The 24,372-nt window shown below is 34.5% G+C and overlaps 2 protein-coding genes across 2 annotated transcripts in view; one reads left to right on the plus strand and one right to left on the minus strand.

The window, feature by feature from the left end:
* Nucleotides 1–24,372, minus strand: part of LOC120333860 (uncharacterized) — a 149,355-nt gene that overhangs the window by 85,759 nt on the left and 39,224 nt on the right. The gene's annotated exons all lie outside the window — the stretch shown is intronic.
* Nucleotides 5,331–22,528, plus strand: LOC120333779 (complement C3-like). The gene is made up of 38 exons (XM_039401141.2): nucleotides 5,331–5,532; nucleotides 6,640–6,790; nucleotides 7,413–7,656; nucleotides 7,977–8,047; nucleotides 8,302–8,438; nucleotides 8,695–8,838; nucleotides 9,168–9,321; nucleotides 9,745–9,933; nucleotides 10,185–10,298; nucleotides 10,623–10,772; nucleotides 10,881–10,991; nucleotides 11,514–11,661; nucleotides 11,933–12,051; nucleotides 12,260–12,410; nucleotides 12,588–12,809; nucleotides 12,878–13,088; nucleotides 13,169–13,324; nucleotides 13,466–13,568; nucleotides 13,733–13,882; nucleotides 14,034–14,201; nucleotides 14,498–14,713; nucleotides 14,845–14,960; nucleotides 15,235–15,368; nucleotides 15,589–15,716; nucleotides 15,933–16,039; nucleotides 16,112–16,175; nucleotides 16,472–16,548; nucleotides 16,744–16,819; nucleotides 17,172–17,339; nucleotides 18,186–18,288; nucleotides 18,372–18,529; nucleotides 18,811–18,945; nucleotides 19,292–19,433; nucleotides 19,660–19,826; nucleotides 20,065–20,224; nucleotides 20,626–20,829; nucleotides 21,370–21,586; nucleotides 22,063–22,528. The coding sequence occupies exons 1-38, from the start codon at nucleotides 5,459–5,461 to the stop codon at nucleotides 22,217–22,219; spliced, it is 5,496 nt and encodes a 1,831-aa protein (XP_039257075.2). The 5' UTR covers nucleotides 5,331–5,458; the 3' UTR covers nucleotides 22,220–22,528.

Genomic DNA, 24,372 nt, shown 5'->3' on the forward strand with positions numbered 1-24,372 from the left:
AAAAAAGCTCTCATGGGATTAGGCATTGTGAAAACGACGAGTGGCCTACGTGTGAAATGAATAACACATGAAGGCTTATATTAATATGTAGGCTACGGCATGTTTCTACTGAAACTAAAAGATCTGTTTTCAGTATTGATTTCAACAGCTCTTCAAAACAATCGTTATCTCTCACTATTGTTCTCTGGTTTTGTCGTATGTTGGGTATTGTTAAACTACCGTTACGATGTAAAGTGATATTCTAAAACAGTGATATAATAATAGCATCTACACAGAATTCGACTACATTTTATGCGGCAAGTAAGCTTTTTCGGTCCAACACCGGCATTTAGCACGCGCTTCGGCTTCGGCAGAATAGTTTTAACAAACAACTTGATTATAGAGGGAAGGTAAACAAAACATCAACAAAAACTGACTGTTATGGCGATCGTATGCGCTGTAAGCACAGATATATACAGACAAAACCACAAATTTCTCACTCTAAGCAGTCTATTTTGAGAAGTTCAGACTGAATCAACTTTTTATGCCTACTTGAAAGGTATTTAACACTTCAAGCCAGACAGTTAACCGCGCGGAATCTGTCGCTAAAGCAGTCCACCTAAACACAATGCCCTGAATATGAAAAAGCGAGACTGTCGGGCGTTTCAATTTAATTTAAGAATGAACATAAAGGCAGCATGTCTGACTGGCTTGTTAAACCTAAATTGTATTTTAAATTGGGAATCTAAAGAATGTTAAACCAACATCCTTCTTGGCATTTATTATACAAGGGAATCCATTTAAAAAATGCACAAATCTGAAAAATCGATTATTTTTATTGATGTTAAAAACCTGGACTCTCACTTGATCGCCCAATATCTATTCCGCCCTAAGTATATGTCTCAGTACAAAAATAAACATTTTACTTGCATATATATATTTATATATATGTATTAATTAGTAGTTCTTGAACACTTCCCTATGCTTTTTCCAGCCTATCAGTAACTCACGAAATAGCTACCAAAGTGCTACTAAAACAAGACTAAAAATAAGAAATGAACTTTCAACTCCCTAATTTTGCCTATTGGTACAGGTGTTCGTGTCGCCGCGATTGTCTCATTATCTCTAGTGACTGCTGCTTACAGAAAACCGCTGATAGTCTTAACTCTAAGAACTATTATTCAAGGCGTTAAGAAACGTGCTAAAGCTCAACTCATGCGTGACAAAATAATTCTTTATGCCAAACACGCGGCGCACGGTTCTCCATGGTTTTGAATTACCCTAGGCAATAAACCTAAGGTGGTTAAAATATCAATTCCAATCTGATAACAGTAATGCATATTCACCATTTTTGCAATATCACCTAACACTTAGTCTCGTTGGGACACAAAATATGTAATCTTGAGGCGGGCATAGCTCATGGTAGGATTCTACCAATGTGTATAATGCCCAACACGAAAATACTATACCTCGTCAAATAACATGATCTGTCTTTCACTCGCCTAAACTAAACGTCAGTTGAGGTATTGAGACAAGCAATATATGCTCGACTAGAGTAAATACAGCGGGCAAACATTACATATGATATTGACCCATTCGCTCAAAATTGAGACGGAACACATTCCAGCGTGGGTTTGGTTGAGTCGAAACGAATATACTTGCCCAAGCATAGACTAACGCAAAATGCGTATTTTAGATGGTCTTGGTCTGTGGATCACATATAACCATAGATAGCCTGATGGGTATATTTGTTCTTCGTTTTGTCCTAAACAGACATCGATTTGCTTAGCTGCCAACTCAATCTTGATATTGGATTTCAAAAGATACGTAATCAACTAAAAATAATATTGGACTGATGTATTATATCTCGGCTAAATAATATAAAATTAATATGGTTTAGTAAAATCTATTCAAAATTGTCGGAAAATATGTGAAAAAAGTTTTTCAATTTGCGTTACCATGAAACAACGGAAGACAAAACACAGTTGGTAGAGATACTTACGCCACAATATTAAATTTAAGGGCGTCAGAAGGGTAAGTAATACAGAATTAATACAGAAGTATAAAGCAATATTTTCTCAAATAAATTTTCAAGTCACGTTTGTTGACATTGTGACTGAGCGAAAATGTATTATCCATTAGATTTGATAGGATGTAAAATGATTTGTGGATGCTGATATCACGAATCCGTGTTTGGTTTGTTTCATTTATTTCAGTCGTCACAGCGGTAATCACAGTATATGTGAACGAGGAGTGAACAACTATTCTTTGTATCTACAATATATATATATCCGTGTATATATTCAAACTATCACCATGATATGGCAGGAATCAATCAAACGATTCTATCACACGATTGACCTCTTCAGCGTTTATTCAAATTCGCAAGTAGAATTTGATCTCAATTTTCAAACCCCAATATTTCAGAATATCCGCAATATTTGGGCTATCCTTTAATGGACTTTAGACATCTCTGACTATGTCAATTCTTGACCTTCTACATATACATGTCATCTCTATGAATAACTGGTGTAAAAGTCAAAGCTGCATGCGAAAAACACAAGTTCTTATTACCTAATATGATCATGTTCCAATATCTGCAAACAATACAGGCTTCGAGATATAGACATGGGATACCTACGTAGCAGAACTCATTTATTAATAAAAATAACCAATGACGTCAACGACAGGTTCTTCGTAATGTCAAATGAGGTCAGTGCGAGATGAACAAAACAAGCCTCGGAAAAACAGATTTTGTTTGAATATGTTTGGGTAGAAGATTTCACAAGCCTATGGTAACTTCTCTATCTAGTTTCAGCCTGGTTTTTGAAGCTATTACATGTTACATTTTGTACTACAAATTTACTGCAAAAGAATATATAATCCATCTACCAAGCCCGCAAAACTGAACCGCTACTGCTTCAAAGCAAACCCATTAAACATGTTATTTATGTTATATTTGCGAACAGCAGTCTAGCTGTTTTGAATAAATGCTTTCTATTCGTTGAATCAATGAAATGAAATAGCTTGTGGTTTGTATTGATCCATTCTAATTCCACGGTATAGAGTTTGATCAAATAATTTGAAATTGTTTCATCACTGACGCCAAAAATTAAAATCGCATGATCAAACACAAACTTCAGAAGTTCTGTTCAAAACATCACTTTTACTTTTACCTACTTCAAACAAATCCCTACTATGACGAAATGTGGCCTAATTTTAAATCCTACGTAATTCCGTAGATACTAAATAAATAAACAGACCTGATAATAACTGAATCAATATTCTCTCAAGGATTGGCTGCTTTTATGAAGTCGATCATAGTTATCTATTGGGCAGACGAAAAGCAAAGAAAATTATGAATGCTTATTGATAATGCCTTATTAATATCATATGCACACTTTTACTTTTTTTACTTACTTATTTCACATTTCAGGCCTCACAAAAAATAACTGTAACTAAATACAGGTTTAACTGAAAAATCCACTGTGATCTACAGATTCTATCTCTATCCATTTCTATGACTAGTTCATCATATGTTCTTTCCACCATTGACATAGAAAATTTAGTTATTTCCCGGCCGTTTTCAGCAAAGGCCTTCCGTCAGTATGAACTTGGGAACCATTTAGATACCATCTACCTGTTTTAATCCCGCGAAAGTGAATTTTGACACGTAGGTGTTTGCGATAGCGAGTTTTCACGTGAGATAAATTGTTTCATATACCATTAGTATATTAAAATGAAAAACCGTACAATTGTGGCTAAAACCTCAGAAGATTATTCTGACGATATCCTATGATGCTAGGCTATTATATCTACTATACTGCTGTAGGCTAATAATTAATATAGATTTATACAACACACATTCATGCAAAAGTTTAGTGTTATGAAAATACCATGGACATTATGCAGACAAAGAATATAAAACAGAACAAGAAAATATTCCAAGATGTTGATGTTTTAAAAATACATCACATGTATAAACTACATATTTCATTATCGTCAAATAGTGAACTTGTCCCTCTCTCTTTATATGATAGCGAAGACTGTCTGATTGTCGTTAGCGTCTTCGTCTGGACAAACCTAATACAACCTCACTTTAATTTTCGTTACCAATATCTCGCCTTGATTACCTACTCATAGGTCAAGTAAATATATAGCAAGTGGTTTACCGAAAGACTAGCCCTGGCAAAATCTTTAAAAATGAATCATCATACTATCTTATTACTTATTTGCCTCATGGACATTGAGTAAATTGATTTTGGGAAACGGTTTAACTGACTGACAAAACGTATAATTTTAACGTTTAGACATTAAAACTTCAAATACAAAAACTACAAATTTTATTTTGGTTTTATGATCTTTTGCATAGCATCTGAAATCATGCGATGTTTTTGATATTCAGTTGAGTATTTAAAATTTGGATATATTTTAAATTGAAGTTGAAATATTTCTGTTCGATACCTGCTAAAATTGTTATCATTGTCTCATAAGACGGCGCCTCCCTCATTTTCGGGTAATGTTGCTCTCTGCTCCACCAAGCGGTTGTTGTATAGTGCTATATACCGGCGGACCGCGGTGTGAAAACGGGTCTTTCGAATAGTTGATTCGGACCGCACCTAATTCTTTATTCTGGATCATTAGCCCCACTTTTGTAGTTTCATTCTATGAAACGACTTTTATTGTTTTGAATATATATGGAAAGAACTATAACATCATACTAAACTATCTTGATAAGCTGATAATCATTAGCCGGTCAAGGAAGTGCGCGTTTACGGATGCCGAAATATGATTTCTGGAAACACCGGACCTAAATAATTTAAAGTTCTGTATTAGGATATTTGGTAAAAATAGTTGAGTAGCCCTAGTGTAGAGTTTACACTGTATACCTTCAGATGTCAAATTTGACGGATTATGTAGAAGCTAAACTGCATAGGGGTTTTAACACGAATTACAGTATTGATAGGTATATAAGCAGAATTGATGGGACAAAGGATTCTGACACATAAAATACGAAGTAACGTATAAATTAATTGATAAAACTCAAATTTACTATCATTTCTTTCTTATATTTTTCACGAAATATTTCATCAGAATATACACGTAGTTAGAATTGAGTTTCAAAGCTTCAATGCAAGTTGCGTAGGCTATTCATAAAATACACTCTTCAAAATGATGCAACAACCTTACAATAAAAAAAGTTAGAAATAAGTCACCCCCAGGTTGCGTCTAAATTTTGCTAACATTGGGAAAGACCCTAGCAACTTATGTGGCGTCACATCAAATCCAGTCTCTTGACCGACATTTCAAAACGTAAATACAAATCTGCCGACAGGCCGTCATTTCCGATCATTGACTGCTCGACCGCTTAAATACATTGAAATCTGGATTACAGGGGATTTGGTTCGTATCATTTCTCGTGTTGTAAGTTGAACAACAACGAGGATTTGCGCCTCAAGTTTTGGCGACAGTTTTTGAAATGGGTTACATAGTCTTGGATATATTATGCAAAGTATTAGCATTAGAAGTTTTGCTGTGGAATTCAGTAAGCAGGTAAGAGCTTAAAAATATATAGTGTGAAAGCTAGAAAATTCATGATAATCATGATGAAAACTAAAGCATTTATACTCACAGCAAAAACTGACATCGACTATTTCGTAGAATCTTGGTAATATATAATTACTAATAAAAGCGAAAGAAATTTATAAGGAGTTTCACCCACCTAGCGAATGTCATCAGCATTAAATTCAAACATTACTTATATTTTTTCCTAAACAAGTAAATGCATTCGATTCTTTGTGATCACCTATTCGGTTAGCTATTTTCAGTAAGTAATTATCATAATCCGGGAATATTTTGAAATTTAGCTGCTGCTGCTTTATGCATTGTAATCACAAGTCATGTTTTTGAAGTTGAAAGAAAGAAAATGCACTCTTCGCTTTCTTAATTGTCAATGATAGGCATAACTTTGTGTACTGATAGCGGTAACTCTTGATTTTAGAGTAATAAGTGCTGGTGTTAATATTAATTCAATGGTGTGCAATTGATGATTGTTGACGGTTTGACCTAAAATTGTACAAAAGGTCATTAGCCCTAGAGTCGTTGTGCGAACGGGCAATTGACGCCAATAAATCGATAAACGTGTGCCACAAGTCATGTGCCGTGACGTCTTTTGGATACAGTTGGTAGATTGAAAAATTAGTATTTTTGTAGGAGAATATATACATATATATCTGCATGGTATGGGTGAAAGAATTCCTTGCGCCGCAAAAATAATATTTTTTCAATATCGGTCTTGAAGAAAATGTAACTTCTAGAAACACTGAAGATGACTTTATCAGATACTTACTTTTATGTCTTTCGAATATAATTTTTTGTTAACAGCTCAACGACGGGCCTTTTCATCCCATTTGCGTTTGCGACGTGTCGAAATAAAATAAGTGTTTTGTTTGAATTATCAGCGCAATACCAAACATAGTTTTTTATCATCATAATTTAGGTTATCTGGTGTAATATGGCTAACTAAATCGTGCTGAAATTTAGATCAAATGCAAAACTTACAGGGGATTTGCACAATCCCTACTTGCTTGGAGACTAACTCAGCACAATAATATTATAATAATGTAATTAATTATCACTCTTGTTTTTATTCATGTTTAGCTTGGAGTTTGCTGTTGATGTACCAAAAAACATTCGACATAACGTAAAGGAATCTATGATATTGACTGCAGTCAGAGCGAACATGCCACAATCTATTACAATTCAAGTTGAAATTACATCAAAATCAAGCGATGTCTTTTTTACCGATCGCGTGAGTGAATCTCATTTACTGTAATAAGCAGAACATAACAAACAAAAGTTACGCCATTTGGAACAGATAGCATATTCAGACGTGGAACAACTGATGTTAGAATAAAGTTTTAATATTATCAATTACGAATTTGAATTCCTCTTAGTTTTTGTGATTAAAGATGCCACATCTGAAGGAAATTAGTCTGTATGAGCTTTATAAATATTGTTCGATTAATTGCAAATTGAAAAGACTCAGTAATATTTTGATACAATTCTTTTATTCATGTTTGTTTTCATTACATTAATTTGCATACGTTGAAATGTGTTCTCAACCTGACTATGCCATTGAATTAAAATTAACCTACACATTATATTAAAGCTTAATTTGTTAGAAATAAATTTTTATTAAAAAAAAGTAAGACGTGTTAATTTGAGCCAAATATTGCTTCTAATGATTTGGATTCGTCGTCAAACACAATTTTGCTCTGCCACGTCCAGACGTGAATAAACCAGTTGAATTGTGAGATGTTCAGCAATACCGGTAGCAGTAGTTCATAGAATTTACTTGTGCGCGGCAAAGCTTTTAGGATTAAGCAAATGTTTATAATTTCTCATTTTTTGTATTATCATTTGCTTCAAAGATTTTACACCGGTTCACGAAGAACTACCATACATTCCACATTCCGTTCAAAGTTTCCCCACCTTTTGAAGAATGTCAAAATTCTGAACTCGAGACGGACGATTTATGTTCAGTTACGCTATCAATCACTGTGTCCGAAACCTTCATAATGTTGTGGCTAGAAAGAGTTACTTTAAACGTTGTAAAAACTCCAGGAAGAATCTTCATTCAAACAGACAGACCAGTTTATTTTCCCGGAGACGAAGGTGCGTTTCACTATATAGGAACATCACGATTTTCGCGTGCATAGAAAACTCCATAGAATGAATCGTTTTTCTTTGTTTAAATGTACATTAAACAATTGTATGACACATTTTTCTTTAGTCGCCTAAATGGAAAAACAGTCTAAATATTCTAATAAATCTTTTAGGCATCACAAACTGGACATTATAGAGAATCTTCCATAGCAGGTTTTTAGTAATACGTCACGCCACGCTAATTTTCAAACCTTGCATATATTTGAAATTACGTATTTGTTTATTTGACGTGTAGTCTTTAGTATACATATATATATTGAAATTTTCAGCATATGTAAGATTTATGCCACTGACTGATGATTTTGTGCTGATGAGAGAGAAGTCGTTACTAACAATTGAGGTAATACAAAATTTCTTTAACTTATGAATTCTGACGTTCAGGTACGAATTTATTACGCCACGTTTAAATTTCAAAACTATATGTTTATAGACAATTCGAGTAATTTTGACAAGAGTCTGACGGGCTACACGAGCAAACTGATTTAATCCATTCGTATTTTCCACTACAAGAATGTTATTATGTTATAATCGAAATGGAAATTTCCGACTAAATATATAGAGGGAATTGAAGACGCTAATATTATTTCACAACAGTCTCCTGGTGTAGGAGAAACAAGAATGATGTCGTGGCAGAAATCACACACATTCACGAAACAACCATTCGTAAGAAAATTCAAGATCCCGCACGATTCATTGTTGGGGGAATGGAAGATATCAGCAAAATATTCGAGGTGAAGTGCAAACTGCAAGAGTGCAAATGCATTTGAGACTAGGTCACACTAACGTTAACAATCTGCGCAACGCGATCTGAAATACTAGAATCTAGACTAGATAGTGCTGCGAGCATGTACTTTCGACCCCTGCTCCTTGTTCAAACCTAAACTCTCTAACATGTAGTACATCATTATAAAATCAAAGGTAAACCACTATAAATGTGTAGACATATTAACTAGTGCTATTTAATGTTTCGCAAATATACGTTTTCAGTAATACAACGACAGATGAAGTTTTTCAATCTACATTCAACGTCGCATACAAGAGCATACCTTCGTTCAGAGTTAACGTTGAGTATATTGGTAACACATTCATACTTCCGGAAGACGAAGAATTCGAGATTAAATTTTTAGCTAGGTAAGTTTAATTTGATTTTAATATTGCAAAAAATACGTTGCTTTTACAGAAGGCTATATATGTATGAAGAGGATTAAGAAATATAACCAGATCTAAGCTCTATGAATGAATGGGGTCATCGAAGAAAGGGGTATGTCAAGTGTAATTTCATTCTACAAAAACGGAATTTTCGCGGCAAATTCTTAGCGTAGAATATTGTTGAGAAGCAGAAAACTATACTCGTTAAATTTTACTTATGTGGCCCTGTATATAAAATACTTGACGAAGAAACTGGTAACTATTTATTCTATAGCCACATACCTTGAGTATTATTTTTAAAATTGTGCAAGGTCTTTTCACAATAAGCCTATAACCGGAAGTGGTCAAGTCCAATTCGGTATCGTTTCGACTTCTGATGAAGATGACGTAACAATGACACATATCATTAACAACTTACGATTGGTGGATGGAGAAAGTAGATTTAACATACCAGTGTCTAGTTTAGTAAGTACACAATCTTTTTCAATTCACTAAAACACTTCACATTTTATGGACTATGTACCTGTAGAACAATTATTCATATTAATAAACAAGAAGAAAACAACAAGAGAGTAATGCCTAAATATATGGACTAAAGACAGTCGTGGCCAGTTGGCTAAAGATTACCGACGTGCGGTGTTTCAGATCACGTGATCATCAAAATCATTCAAGCGGAAAAGTTATTCATTATTTAATAAACTCAATAAATGAGATAAAAAAAAGCAATAGCTTTCTAGAAAACAATTCAGCCAAACGATCTATACATGACTTCTTCGAGTGCAATTGATATTTATGCGAGCAAACGGATTTGTTCTCACACAAATACTCAAGACATGACGTGATATACAAAGTAATCCGTCAGAACCAAATACTTTTCTTACTTTTTAGCTTGGGAAACAAAGAATGTCATCAGTATCTGGTAAACGGCTTTTGGTAATTGCTTCTGTAACTGAACATGGAACGGGAGAATCACAGACAATTAGAGAGGAAAAGATTGTATTTTCAATGGAGCCATACATAATGAAATTTGTGAAAGGAAGGCAATTTTTCCAGCCAGGAGTCCCGGTCTTAACTAACGTGAGTATGAAACCTTTATCCAGTAAAAGTAGCACTCTACACCTTTAGCTAGGCTATAGGAATTCGATCACAAAACTATCCTCTTATCTGACCTTTTCTGCTAGCTTGTTCGTTGTCCGCCCTATGACTGGTTACGCGTTTTAAAAAGGTTCATCAACATCGCAACAAAATATTGAACCCCATCTGCTTTTACAATTTACCAGCAGGTACAATTGAGTCCCTAATGTACCCTGATATTTATGCTCGTTTAGGTACAACTAAACTATCCGGATGGTACTTTGTCAATTGGTGTCGATGTAGAGTTTGTTATATCTTCTGTTGACATATTTGGAATAGAAACTGAACTACACAGAGTAACCTCAGAGGTAAGTTCACATGGAGCATGCTGAAAATTGTGCAAGTTACAAAATCTTTTTACACCATGTACAATATTTAATAGGAAGCAGTGTTTACTTTAGACAATTTGGTTTCAGCCATTCCGTCAAATCTAAGTGTTTTGATATTCAACACAATCAAACAAATTTGCTCAATTTCGTATAGCATGCGACCTTGGATATAATGTACAACTGTACAGCATATTTACAACACTCGCTTCATGTACATGGATCGAATTTAAAATAGTTGAAATCTTTTTGATTAATAAAGTCTAGCTAGCGTATCCTTATCTAACATTCTTTGTTGAAAATTAGACTTGTGACCTTGGCACTGCAATGACTCGGACGACACAAGTTACACAAAGTGAAACAACCACAGCAATAAAAGTAACAACATCTGCGAGATTCACCGGACACAATGGACACGTTTACGTGACGACAAAATCGGAACTATTGAGTGCTCGTGTAAGTTTATTCCTAAGTTTAGCAGCTGAAGGGTGTGTTGGAATTCAAATACAGATTAGTTGCATAGTTTCTAATAGACAATATTTTGAAAAGTTCATTTCTTTTCAGAAACCCGAATCGACTGAATATATTCACGTAGAGGCACCACAAGAACGTCTTCAAATCGACACAAGCGCAGTTATTCAAGTTTACATAAAGGCGTCATCCGCCGACAGACTGGTTGGTATTCATGTCACTGCGTTACGTTCCCATACAATACTCTCCTGATTACTAGAAGGTGTCTGTCTGCCTTTGATTCAAACGCGAATTTGTACAAGTAACCTAACAACCGATATTATTGAGGCAACAGTTCTCGTGTAAGAGTTTTATTCCCGTTTAGGCATATCCTATAGTTAAATTAGTTAAAAGTGGCAATCTTGAATTAATGCTCACAAGAAACAAATGCTATATTTCTGTCGCATATCAAAGTTAGGGCGTTTAGTGCTTCCAATGCTTTTTGATTTCTTTCAAGACCGACAACCAATGAGAGTGGGTGCAGGGTAATCTCACCGTAAAAGGAAAATAAATACTGATTCTCGACTGGAATCAGTTCAAATCATACTCAAGTGGACCATACCCAAAGACAGTGGTGTACTTTTCTATTTTTTTTTTATATAATCGTAGATTTACGCAGTGATAAAATTGGTTTCAAAATCCGCAATGAAGAACAAAAAATTTTTTAATACAAAAATGACTTTTTAGATTCATTATTACATCACAAAAAATGGAAAATTCTTGGTTCAACAGTCGGCAACCGTAGGAAGAGGAGAATCGGATATTCTAATTCATTTGCCCATAATATCGTCAATGTCTCCTGCTATAACTATGACTGTATACTACTTCACTCAAAGTAAGTTCAGGAGATGAAAGAAAAAATTAATTTTCTAGTTTTTAAGTTGCTGTTTTACCATTTTTATTTTTTTTCCAATTTTGAAAATGAGAAAATTGGAAAACTTGAAGATGCCAAAAACTATCATTTCAAATTCCTATTTATGAAAATTGAAACCTTTGTCTCAATTTAACCGTTTTCATGGAATCAAATATATATATATATAAGATCGTTAATAATTTCATCAGGTTTTCCTATTGTTAGTTATATCATAAAATAACTTTTAATTAAGATTTTCAAGACATCGTAGAAGATCGAACTGTTTTATATATTGAGAAAGCTTGCTATGGAAACACGCCAGAAGTGTTTTTGAATGATCCTGGTGGACAATATCCACGCCCTGGAGCACAAGTAAGCACATGATACAGAAGTTTTGACATGCAATTCAACTACATTAATCATTTGTGTATCTTTTATTAATTATAAATACTTTAAAGATTTTAAAAAACTCGCTCGATCTGATCACATAGTTATGATTTTAACTTGAAACGCCATGCAAAAAAAAAACTTTCTTTCAAAAACGCATTATAAAATGCTTCAAATACTTTTCCCTTTTTAGTTAAATTTGGAAGTGACAGGCGACCCAGCGTCTATTATCAGCATGGTTGGAAGAGACCAAGCCGTAAATTCGTTCGATGTCGCTTCTAATAGAGAAACAGCCGAAGATCTCGAACAAATCAGATATTCTTCATCGGACGTTTGCAAACACGGTTAGATTTTGGATGTACCCAAACCTTCACTTTATTAACCCCACTATACAACTGCCACTGGGCTATTATAGACATAATTGAAACAAAAGTTTGCAATTTGGTGCTAACCAACTTATTACACCTTTTTGATTTGACTAGCTTTGACAAAACGACATTGTTGAGTCTTCATTGTTGCAGGTCGGCAATATTTTGGGTCAATCCATATGAACAGTTTTTCGGTGTGTGATGATGTAGCAACAAGACGCAAACGAAGTTTTGGCGATGAAACAATGGAAGCTCCAATGCTACGATCAAGGTATCCAATGTACAAGAACAACTTTCCTGTGCGTGAAGATGACACCAAGAGATCCAAACGAAGTATTGTCGACAAGGCTATTGGAGCGTCTATCTTAACTTTAGGTATGAATCTTTAAAAAAGGAAATACACAGTACAAACGCAAGGCACTTAACGATAAAAATTCCTTTAGCCTACAAGTACTCAGGAGCAATGTTTGAGTGTTGTATTGTTGGGGCTCGAGATTTGTCGTCTGTATATCATACACCAACAAACACAACATGCCATGAACGTCAACACCGCGTTCATGTTGGCCATTTCTGTCGACATACTTTCTTGAAATGTTGCTTAATAGCTGAATGCTTGAGGACTACCGACGATAGCTTGGAGGATTGCATGCACAGGTAGGGTCAGCGAAAGTGACTCTGTAGTATTGTTATGAAAATTGTGCATTTAATTAACTCAAGATGTCCACTTTTTTCAGTCGTGATAAAGTTACTGATTCCTTTTTACGATCGGTGACTCCAACGTTCTCGCCGTTCACTCAAGAAATGAAAACATCCTTCATGGTGGAAAAATCTGTTGTACTTCGACGTAAAGATTTTAATCCAACTTGGTTTTTCGTTGACTTTCAGATGGGGTTAGTTAGTTACGGTTTTGTGTGCAGTTTATTTTTTTATTTTCACCATTTTCTAATCGATTTTGTATTGTCGTGAATTGGAGTAAATCAAACTTTATTTTGTATTTCTACAATGCAATGCACTTGCGTGTTTTATTTTAGTCAGAGTGGAAGAAAAATACTCGAAAACGCATCCATGCCGAGCATCCCGGTTCTTCCAGACAGGATAACAACATGGAAAGTCGATGTCGTCGGCTCATCAGCAGTAAGATAGCTCATTCAAAGCAATAAAACTTAGCACAATCATTCTCCTGTCTGTGAAATTAAAGATATTTTGAAACATGTGAAATATCAAGTTCAAATAGATATTCTATAAAGCTTAATATAATTCGGTTCAATTGGGATATCTAAAATTGTGTTCACATACAGGATAAACCATTATGTGTTGGTATTCCACTCGAATTGCCGGTTGAACACAATGTTTACATTGACGTTAGAATAAATGAAGAACCTGTAGTTGTTGGAACGCAAGTATCAGCTGAAGTTACAATATATAACCATATCGAAGAGGAAGTCGAGGTGAGAGAATTTATTCTATGCTGAGAAATGGTGAAAAGGAGAGAATTATTTGTGTCCGATGCGGACTCTCGCGTCGTGGCACTTGAGAATTTTGTACTGATATTGTCCCCAACGTAAGGCCTCGGTTTTGATACATTTAACTTATTTTTAGGCGAATCTCTATCTTGAACGTGATGAAGCCTTGTGTAGTAAAGCTACACTACATAAAGGATCAGACGGATCACAGTATACTTTGCACCCAGCGTCTGGAAACAACCCAACAACAAAAACGGCTCGTTACGTCATGATACCATTACGAAGTGGAAATGTAAAAATTAAGGTAACAGATATTTCATTCAAGTGCTTTTTTTGAATGATTCCATCTACGGGAAAGTAAGAACTTTTAGCTAATGAGCTAGAAACAGAAATTACGTAATTCTGATTCCATGATGCTACGTCGCTGTCGTATGAACAATGTTGGGTAATTAGAAAAGAAACGAAATTTACATTCTCTGAAATCATGAAAAGGAAAAACGTAATAAGACATATATCAAAGCATTACGCTATCCTAAAAATATATGTTGTTATTGTTGTATTAACATTGTTTACTAAACTAAGCAATAAATCATTACACAGTTCAAACTTCTGGCAAGATATGGCGGGTCATCGCAGCCTAAAGTTGATCTAGTTGAGAAAACGTTGAAAGTTCTTCCAGAAGGCGAACATAAAAGAGACGTTTCATGGGTTCTTGTTGACTCAAATCACAAAGGATATGCTCTGGGACGGAATCGGAAGAAAAAGAAAAGCCTTCCGCTGAACATTCCTGATAATGTTATACCAGGATCGGAAGAGGTAACTTGATTGTGTTTCATTGGTTATTCGTACCTAATATATCTCTTTCATTCTTCGTTTCTTACTGTATATTTTTTTCCTGTGCTTTGAGTCTAACTCATAAAATAAAGCAATTATATTATCAATTTCAGGTAACAATGTCAGTGCACAGCATTCCATCTGCATCAATGAATAATCCGCATAAACCAGCTACCGAATCAATTACTATTCAAGATATATTGTATCAACTGCACCCAGCATTGTCAAAGTATGTTTACATCATTGGGCACGAAATGTACATAAGTAGCGTTTTGACAATTTTTTTTATGTTGATTGAAATATATAAATCGCTTTTCTCACAACTAATGGAGCCATTAATTACAATTTTTCAGTACTAAAGATGGTTGGAACCAAGAGAAGGCTTTTACGTTATTTTCAAACCCAAAACTTCACCCAAAATTTACTATTTCATTTTAATTGAATTGAACTAAGATTTTTCCGCAAACGGAACCGATATGAATGTGCTATGTTTATATATACAGATTACAATTTCTGAGGAATATTGGCGCGATAAAGACAAGATATGAAGACAAGTTACTGGAGACAATTCAAGAATCATATGATGGTTTACTTGGATATTTGAGATACGTCAAAGTTAAAAAACTCGGATTCAGTGGTAAGTTGGTTTTCAAAGTAATTGGTCGTTTACAATGAGTGTACTGGGGGCATATTGTTTGAAAAGCGTCTTGGACGACAAGAAAATCTTCGTTCTACCCTGAGTGATAGTCCGTAGAAGATTGGAAGCCATGTTTTTGTTTGCTTGCCTATAATTATTTAGTATAAATAAATATTTTAGCCTTTTTTCGTAATTATAATATTTTCAATTTACTTTATAGTATCCGATGATTACGAGCACTTCGGTTTTTCTTATTCTCCCGTGACGACATCAACTCCATCCATGCACCTAACTTCAACTGTATTTGAGCTATTATATAAAATGAAAGAATTTATTGAAATTGATACGGTAAGCAGAGGCTAAACGAAAATTGTGCACACAGCAAACTTCAAAAACGGTATAAAGTTAATAATGATTCTTGATATGGGGTTCAGTAAATAGGAGATAGGCAGGATAACTGCATAGAATTCCAAACTATACATTTTTTTATTTATTGCTGACAAAATAATAGTATGTTATGTTTTTACCTACACATGAATATCCAATGTTTTATTATGTTCTCAGAAAATGTTGAGTGGTTCCTTGCATTGGATTCTACGTCACCAAGTACCACTGGGTTATTTCAGAACAAGTACTGCTGTTGAACTTAATGAAAAAGAATCAATAAGAAGGTGGGTGAGTCAAACACAAAACTTCAGGAAGGTTAAGATTTTCTCATCTCAAGCTAATTTTATTCATTTTAGGAGCAAACGACAAAATGCTGCTAAAGCACAGGATCGGTTACTGATGTCTACATCCGATAAAAGGGTATATATGTGAAATTAAAATCACTGATTTAGATATTAATAGTAATATTGGAAGGCGTCTATATTCTGATTTGTTTTTGCTAGTCAGAGATCAGAAGTCAGAAGTATGTATCTCCCTGTAGGGGGATTTTTATTTCGGAATCGAATGATACCGGTAATAAAACATAAATGCCCAAGCGACACCTAATGATGTAAATATGAATGTTTAATCATCTGAACTACTATATATAAGATGTACTACTATATATAAGACTATATATAAGGTGTTTAACTGTATTATATTCAAATATTCTTCAGATCTATATCACAAGTACAGTGTTGTTAAATTTGCTATCAGTTAAAGAAATTATGGAAAATCATCCTGAATTTAATAGGTAAGTCAACAATTTTTAGATTATAGATAAGATAAGCATATTCTTCAATATAAGAGGACCACATTTTTTAAAAGGCATATCGGTTGTTTAAACCAAAACTCTTCAAGCATTCACATCATTGTGAGTTAGTTATAATTTATGATTATAGAAATATGCAAACGTGTTGTTATAAATAAATTGCCTCTTTAATTTCAGAGATGATTCTGATTACATTAGCATAGATGTGGCGATCTTAAACGGAAAAATATATCTGAGAAGAAAAATAACAAAGGTGATTTGTTTGTATTTTGCCATGCAACCCTTAGTATAAAACAAGGTTCTATGAATAATCCACTGGGGGTTGCATACATAGGAGTTGGCGCTTGAATAACCGAAACTAAATCCACGAATTCGTCAAAAATGGGTACGTAGTATGTGAACCAAGATGGCGGACACCGAAACGTAGTATGTGTACCAGATTAGGACAAGGCTGTAGTCATCCTCTCAGTTAACATGGTCAAACATTTTATTAAAGTCATTAAACAATGGTGACTTAGTGGTGCTGATCATTCCATTCTGGTTGACAGAGTTATAACGAATATAAATATTTTTTTATTATTGTTTTGAAAATAATATTAATTCAGATTATTCAACATTCGCGCCAATGGAGCGCTGTCGCCTTCTCAGCAGCAGCTGAAATTTTGAAGCGTCTTGGCGACAGAGTTTCTTTCAAGGCAGCGTCAAGAGCAAAACTATGGAAAAGAACAAGATCGCCCACAAATGATGCCAACACGGCCGTCGCGTGGATTCAAGTATAAAAAAAATTTTAAATTTTGCTCCTTGGCCAAACCACGTCTTTACCCGGAGCTGGGAAGCTGGTTTGAAATCACAATGGTAGTTCAAACTGTGTCCCTATCTCTGACTCCTGAACTAAATGTTTTCACCTTCAGCTGCACTCCAGCTCCTTGGAGATTGAGGTGTATGACCACTTCCATGAGACATCAGCCCAAATATAGTATAGCGGAAGCAGATCTCAAAACAATGGTCTACGCAAAATCCGTACAAAAGTCGCTATTAAAAAAGGCAAAAGCAGAGATATAACGGCGTCTTCGAGGATCAAGAAAATAACTTGAAAAATAACATTTTGAAAGTTGATGGTCTATACCAGAGCTACTCAACTATTTTCATCGAAGGTCCGCAAACAAAACTTCAAAATTATTTGGGTCCGGTCTTTCCAGAAATGATATTTCGGCATCCTTAAACGAGAACTTCCTCGACCGACTAATGATTAGTAGCAAATTAAAATTGTTTATTATGGTGTCATAGTTCTTTTCGTATATATTCAAAACTATGAAAGTCATTTTATAATAGGAAATTCAAAAAGTGGGGCTAATGATCCAAAATAAATAATTAGGTGCGGTCCAAATCCAATACTCGAAAGGTCCGGATTCGGACCGCGGTCCGCCAGTTGAGTAGCCCTGGTCTATACTATAGTATAAGCAGATTTATACCACACAACAACATTAAAAACATTCTCAGCAATACCAATTTGAGATAACTATTCATAGATTTACTTTATGCACAATAAGAGACAAATACCTGTTTCTCGCTTCAGGAATAATTATCACTTTTGTACGATTCAACTTACTTCTTTTCAGAATCAACGATATAATCCTTTGAAACGAGTGCTGGATGAGAGAGACGTTGAAACAAATCACATTGTTGCAACTTCTCACATGCTGCGACATGCTATATTGCAAGGTATTTCTGAAATGTAACAAGTAGTAGATAAGTCAGTTAATTTGAATTGAAACACTTCATCCTAAAACATCTCTTGATTTTAGGATCCAAGACTGACGAATACGCAAACTGGTTAATACAGCAAAGAAATAATGACGGATACTGGACTTCTTTTCGAGCAAATATGGCCGCGATGGAAGCTTTAAGACAATACACTTTACACGCTAACACTACCAGCAATATGGGACAGTTGGCAATCCAAGTATATTCGTTTTCATCATTTCCCTATGAAAACAATAATACAGTAGTGTATTACATGCGTTGGTCTGTGGTATTGTGCTCTATTTAAATTGCCTCTTAGTGTATTCATAATCGCTATTTTATAAATTAATCTACATTTTTTTGAAACTCTTCCTTACAGAAAGTCATTTGTCCTCATAGGCATTTGTAAAAAACAATTCTGTACAAATGCTTCGATTTAATTCGATTTAATTTCACATTCGTGCTAATGTCACTTAGTCGTAAAACGTATTATATTCTCAGTTGGATGACCTGGCAAATTCAACAATTGAAATAAACGGCCACGACACAGGAGATAATATTGCACAAATGAAATTGAATGTTGCCACTCCGAGCATTGGCTACAGCACCAATGGACATGGAAAAGCCTGGGTGAAGGTAACGATGCTGAATTAATTATTAACTTTATATCTATTCTGTGTGGTATTAAAAGAGGGGTATAAGCTGAAACGTCAACGTACTGTAATTTATTTACGTGTGAGGGTGGTTACATGATCCCAATCGACGTTCGAACGTCCTCCGCTAAAGAGGGCATATTCATATTGGGTTTCCATTTGACAGTTGGTTTGATTTTGAGGGCGGCTACACAAGATGTGTACTGTCAATCAAATACAATGTTCATTTAAAGACTTGTTCTCTTAGGAATGAGATCCAATATCTCTAGACGAATGTACAATAGCACTAATAGAGATTAAGTTTGAATACTTTGATTCATATTTCACAGATTGATTCATCTTACCGCACAGCCGATGCTGCAGTAAAATCAAACAAAGTCAAAATGAGTCCTGTCAAGTCAATAAAATCCCAAAAACCACCATCTTGTATTTATGATGTTGTTGTGGGACTACAAGAATCGATCAGCACATGTAAGTAGATGGTCTCCCTAGTATCACAGCATTGGTTTGGAAACCATCCACGTATTTCATAAAATATATTTAAAAAAAATTAGAATGAATAATGAAATTATATAAAACTGAAATTTCGAAAATCAATCATTTTTATGTCACCGAAAGTTATCGAGCGCTTTTTTCTGACGAGAAAAACGATTGATGGATCACATATTTTTTTCTAGCATTTATTCCTGTATTTCAGTTCTGATACTGCAATCACGGTCTTCCCATCCTGGTCGTCTAGCTTGGGATGCAAAATTGTCAGTCAAAATCAACGAACTTTATACTTCGAATGAGGATTTTCAATCTTACGTTGTTGAGTTTGGTCTGCCTATAGGATCTCATGCTTTCGAAAGTGATTTACAAAAAGTTAGTGTATACAACTAATATAAAAAGGGTCAAAAGCCTAAATAATCCTAACAATTAAATACTTTTTATCGGCCCAGCAACATATTTTGTACAAAAAGCTTTATAAAACCGAAATCGGACCTAGCAACAACCTAACAAAACATGAAATATTGTAACTCTACCAATGTGACAACGATTTTACACTAGAGTTCAATTTTGCAAACAGTGTGCATTTATTAGATGTAATCAAAATTTTCAGCTATCAAATCCAGTAGAACACATCATAGACCATTATCGCTTGACTGGTAGATCCGTCTTCCTGTATATAACCGGAGACAAAGATATATCATTTCGGATATCAGACACTTACATAAAGGACGAGCCGATTCCATTAAAAATTTATCCTGTTTCAGCACCAGGTGAATCAAAGTTTGGATACATAGTTTATATGTGAATCCTTATTTTTACAAACTGTTGAAAGTGGGGTTGTGTGAAAAAACGCATTTTTACATAAGTATTGGGACTTTACAATTTCAAATTTTCATTGCAAAAAGATGGTTGAAGCCGCTAGAAGGCTTTTACTATATTTTTTTTACTTTGAGTTTTATGGGAGTCAGTGGTTCTGTCATAATTTTGCTTTTTATTTCAATTCATGGGAACACTTTTATATGATATATGGGAACACTATTCTATGCCATTTTACTTTCATATATATTTGAGCATTGCCTTTTTTATATTAGTACTTGAAAAACCCGGTTTCTAAGAGCTGTTTGCATCAATTACTTGACAAAATCTACTGGAGGTTTATTTATTTTCACAGAAAAATTCTGTAGAAAGTTTTACAACTTTCCTGGATTGCCGTCACAAATTGTAACTTTTTGTTCCGATCACGTATCATCTTCCAGTGAACTCTGTGCATGTGCGAAAGGAAAAACATGTCCTACCCTAATTAAATCGAAAAAAACTATCAAGACTACACTTGATAAAAGAAAAGAACTGACATGTGGACACAAAAGCACTTTTGGTAATTATTTTACTTTTAATAGTTTTCTCAATCATCATCTGAATTTGCATATGCAATCTGCAAGTGCATTTTAGTAGTTCGTACAAAGTTCGTCCACTAACGGTGACGGGCAACCACCGCCGCGCCAGGTCAATAAATTATATTGGCGGTATAATTTTCAGTTAATTAAAATTCTTATGATGAACTTCAGACAGCCTTACATTATGTGAAAATTGACTTGATATCCCGAGTTTTAGCTTTTCATGATAATATATTGCAAAATGGAGAGTCTGACAAGTATAAGGCTCTACAAACAATGAAATTTCATTGCTCTATATTTGAGGTTTTCTGAATAAAATTTTTCAAACCGGTCCAGTGCGAAAAGGTTGTAGATTTAGAAAGCTGAGGTTTCATAATAAAGGGTGTAATTAATTGTCAACACCGTTTGTGAATAGTCAGTTTGTTTTCTTCATTTTTTTGCGAATTATTACCAAATAAATAGCCAATTTCTATTGTTCTGCTAAGTTGGACAACCTTTTATACTTTATTTCTGATTTGCAGCTTATAAAGTGCAATTCACAAAGAAATCAACGATAGATAAAAACTGGTATCAGTACGAGGGAGTCATAAAGTCGATATATCGTAACGCTGATGGCACAAACAAAGAAATCCGTACGTCAACCACTCACGTATTTTGGACAAAACGAATATGTAAAAATATTCCAGTTCGCAAAGATTATTTAATCATCGGACATGCAATGCTGCCAACAAGCAATGGGTATGTAGATATATGTTCATTTAATTTTAATGGTTCAGAGCAAAATTTATTTTTAATCAAATTGCAATGGAATAAACTTAAAATGTAGATAAATATAGAGTAAGCGAGGTGGCGTGTGATTTTCCCCAGTTTTTATTTTAAGGGTGGATTCCCCAAATGTAGATATTATATAATCAGTGATAAAACTTATTGTAACTTATATTAATGTGCTGTGTGTTTGACTGCACCGGCATATATGCCATTTTCTGGATATATCTGGGGTGTTCGAAATTTTAAGAGGGAAGGGGATGTTCGGGGAGTAGGCGAATCACTGAACCTCTGTTTTGTGGATAGATAGCTACAACGGTATAGACACTTAGACAGAAGTGATTGATTTATCTATCAAACTACGCCTCCCATGAATTAGCGCCAACTTTTGTATAGTGCACGTTACTTTGGACTCCCCACATGAAATGTTAAACTGCTATTTATTTCAGAAAATACAAGCACCTTTTGGACGCAAACACTTGGATTGAACTATGGCCGAACAATCCTGGCAATTGTGGGAGAAGCAGCTCTAACACATGTAAAGCTTTCAACAAAGTTGACGAATACGAATATGCAATGACTGTTCGACCCTGTGTTGTGCATTAATAAAAAGGCCTTATCCAAGGGTAGACAGACATGTATTTTGATGATACCAGTATTAGTGTTCAGCATCGCAATCGATCGTGACTTCAAATTAAGAGGTCAAAGTTCATCTGATTCGCCATTGAAACAAATCAAAACTTGACAATCTATTGTGCTGATTTCTATGAAAGTCCTTTAGTTTATAAGAACGTATAAATCAGCGTGTTCAAGTCTTTATATTAAGCGAATGTACTTATTTAGATTGTTCTTGTCATTACTTGCTTTTGTACTTTTAGTTGGAAAAATAATTCAATAAATATTCATCTCATACCATTGGTTTGTATAGCAATGTTCAATGTAGAAGGAAATAAGCTATTAGCAATGAATTATCAGAAATATTTGCAGAATGAGGACTCAAAAAGTTTTCATCCTAGGTTTTAACGCTAGTAAAACGCTAGTGAGTGGTAGCTAGCGCTGGTACGCGTCGATGTCTTACATACTTTATCCGGTTATCGACTGCTTGTCAGCACGATAAAGAGTGGGTATTCGGGAAATCAGTAGTTGTGAATTCCACAGACGGCGTCATCTTTCGCCCTAAAGCTTGAAACAAACAATCTTCTCTGTTTTATCCTACGCTATCGTCTGTGGCTAAAACTATCTATGCACATGCAACCAATTTATTATTGTATTATTGTTTTTATTATGAAGAAGATATAATAATATGCAATATACAAATTGTTAAAATATATTTAAATTTTCACAAATGTCTGTGTCGTCAAAAAAAATAAACGCAATAGTTGCGCTATCGTTACATAACATTAGATTTCATTAAAATGTTTTCGTCGTTAATTATAACGATCGTTGATATTCAGCCATACTTATGACTTCGTTGATATGTCAGTTAAAGCGTCGTTAACAATGATTATCAGAATAACAAATATTCATCGTTTAGTTGGTTAAACATTATTCATTGTGAATATGAATAGTCATATAGTATAATTATAAGTTATAATGTTTGTTTTCCACTGTCGAAATATTGAATGGCTCCAAGGCAGTTGTGTACCGGAATTTATACTTTTTGACAAGCTGTTGTTTTTCATACGTGTATTCAATACTATTCGATGGAAAGCGTCGACCCAGAGCCTTCCCATGCCGAATAAGAGGATCGTGGTTTCGGTTACAGCAATTTATGTTATAGCATTGTTCCTAAGATGTTCTTTTTCCTAGAACACACTCCGGAACGTCGCATCAATAAGAATAGTCATAAGGGTGGAAAGTTTGAAATTTGGCGATTCCCACAAATAACAATGGAAATACGGTGTCGATTACACATTGAATCATCATTATGAAATATTCTTCTGTATCTTAGATGATGTTATACACAAAATGTAGCCGAGTTTTATAAGTTACATAAAGTTTGTATTTGAGTCTAAAAGAAAGATACAGAAGATGAAAGATATTTTACTCTCTATCTATATAATATGTTTTGTTAATTTTTGTTTAACTGCTCGATAAAACATCGACCGAAACAGCGGATTTATTATATTAATTCTAATACAGATTAAATATATATACATCTATATATCACAGAGAAAATGATTTTCCACCGATTCCACGCTAAACAATACCATATTAGCCCAGATTACAGAAGACATACATAGTTTAAAAATCTTAGTATATTGCTAGGAAGATCGATGTCATTTCATGCCCAAAGAATTTGTACTGTAATCGACACCAGTTTATTATTGTAGGATGTGAGAATCATAGCATTTCTAGCTTTCCGTGCTTATGACAAACATGCTTACACAACTGACCTGCGCGTGCCCAAGATAAACTAACAAGTTAAAAACAATACCGGTGATTAATTACATGTAATCGATACCAGGATTCTTTTGCAAACCCTGGGAACGCTCCAAACTGTAATTTTCCGTCTACTGGTTTCATATATAAATACAATCCGCGAAAATGTATAAATATTGGAGCTTGACCGTTCGCAAATCATTCGAAATTTTGGAAAGAACTTTCAAACGAATTAAATTGTGCGACTTGAAAGAATCTTCACCATCAACAAAATGATGGGGTACTGGGGTGAAGCAGAGAAGTCAAAATTTGAAAATACTTGAAAGATGATGATATCATGAAGCTATTGACGAAACTTCAGATATTGAAGAAAACAC

Source organism: Styela clava, chromosome 15 (genome assembly GCF_964204865.1).
Source record: "Styela clava chromosome 15, kaStyClav1.hap1.2, whole genome shotgun sequence".
Classification (NCBI taxonomy): domain Eukaryota; kingdom Metazoa; phylum Chordata; class Ascidiacea; order Stolidobranchia; family Styelidae; genus Styela; species Styela clava.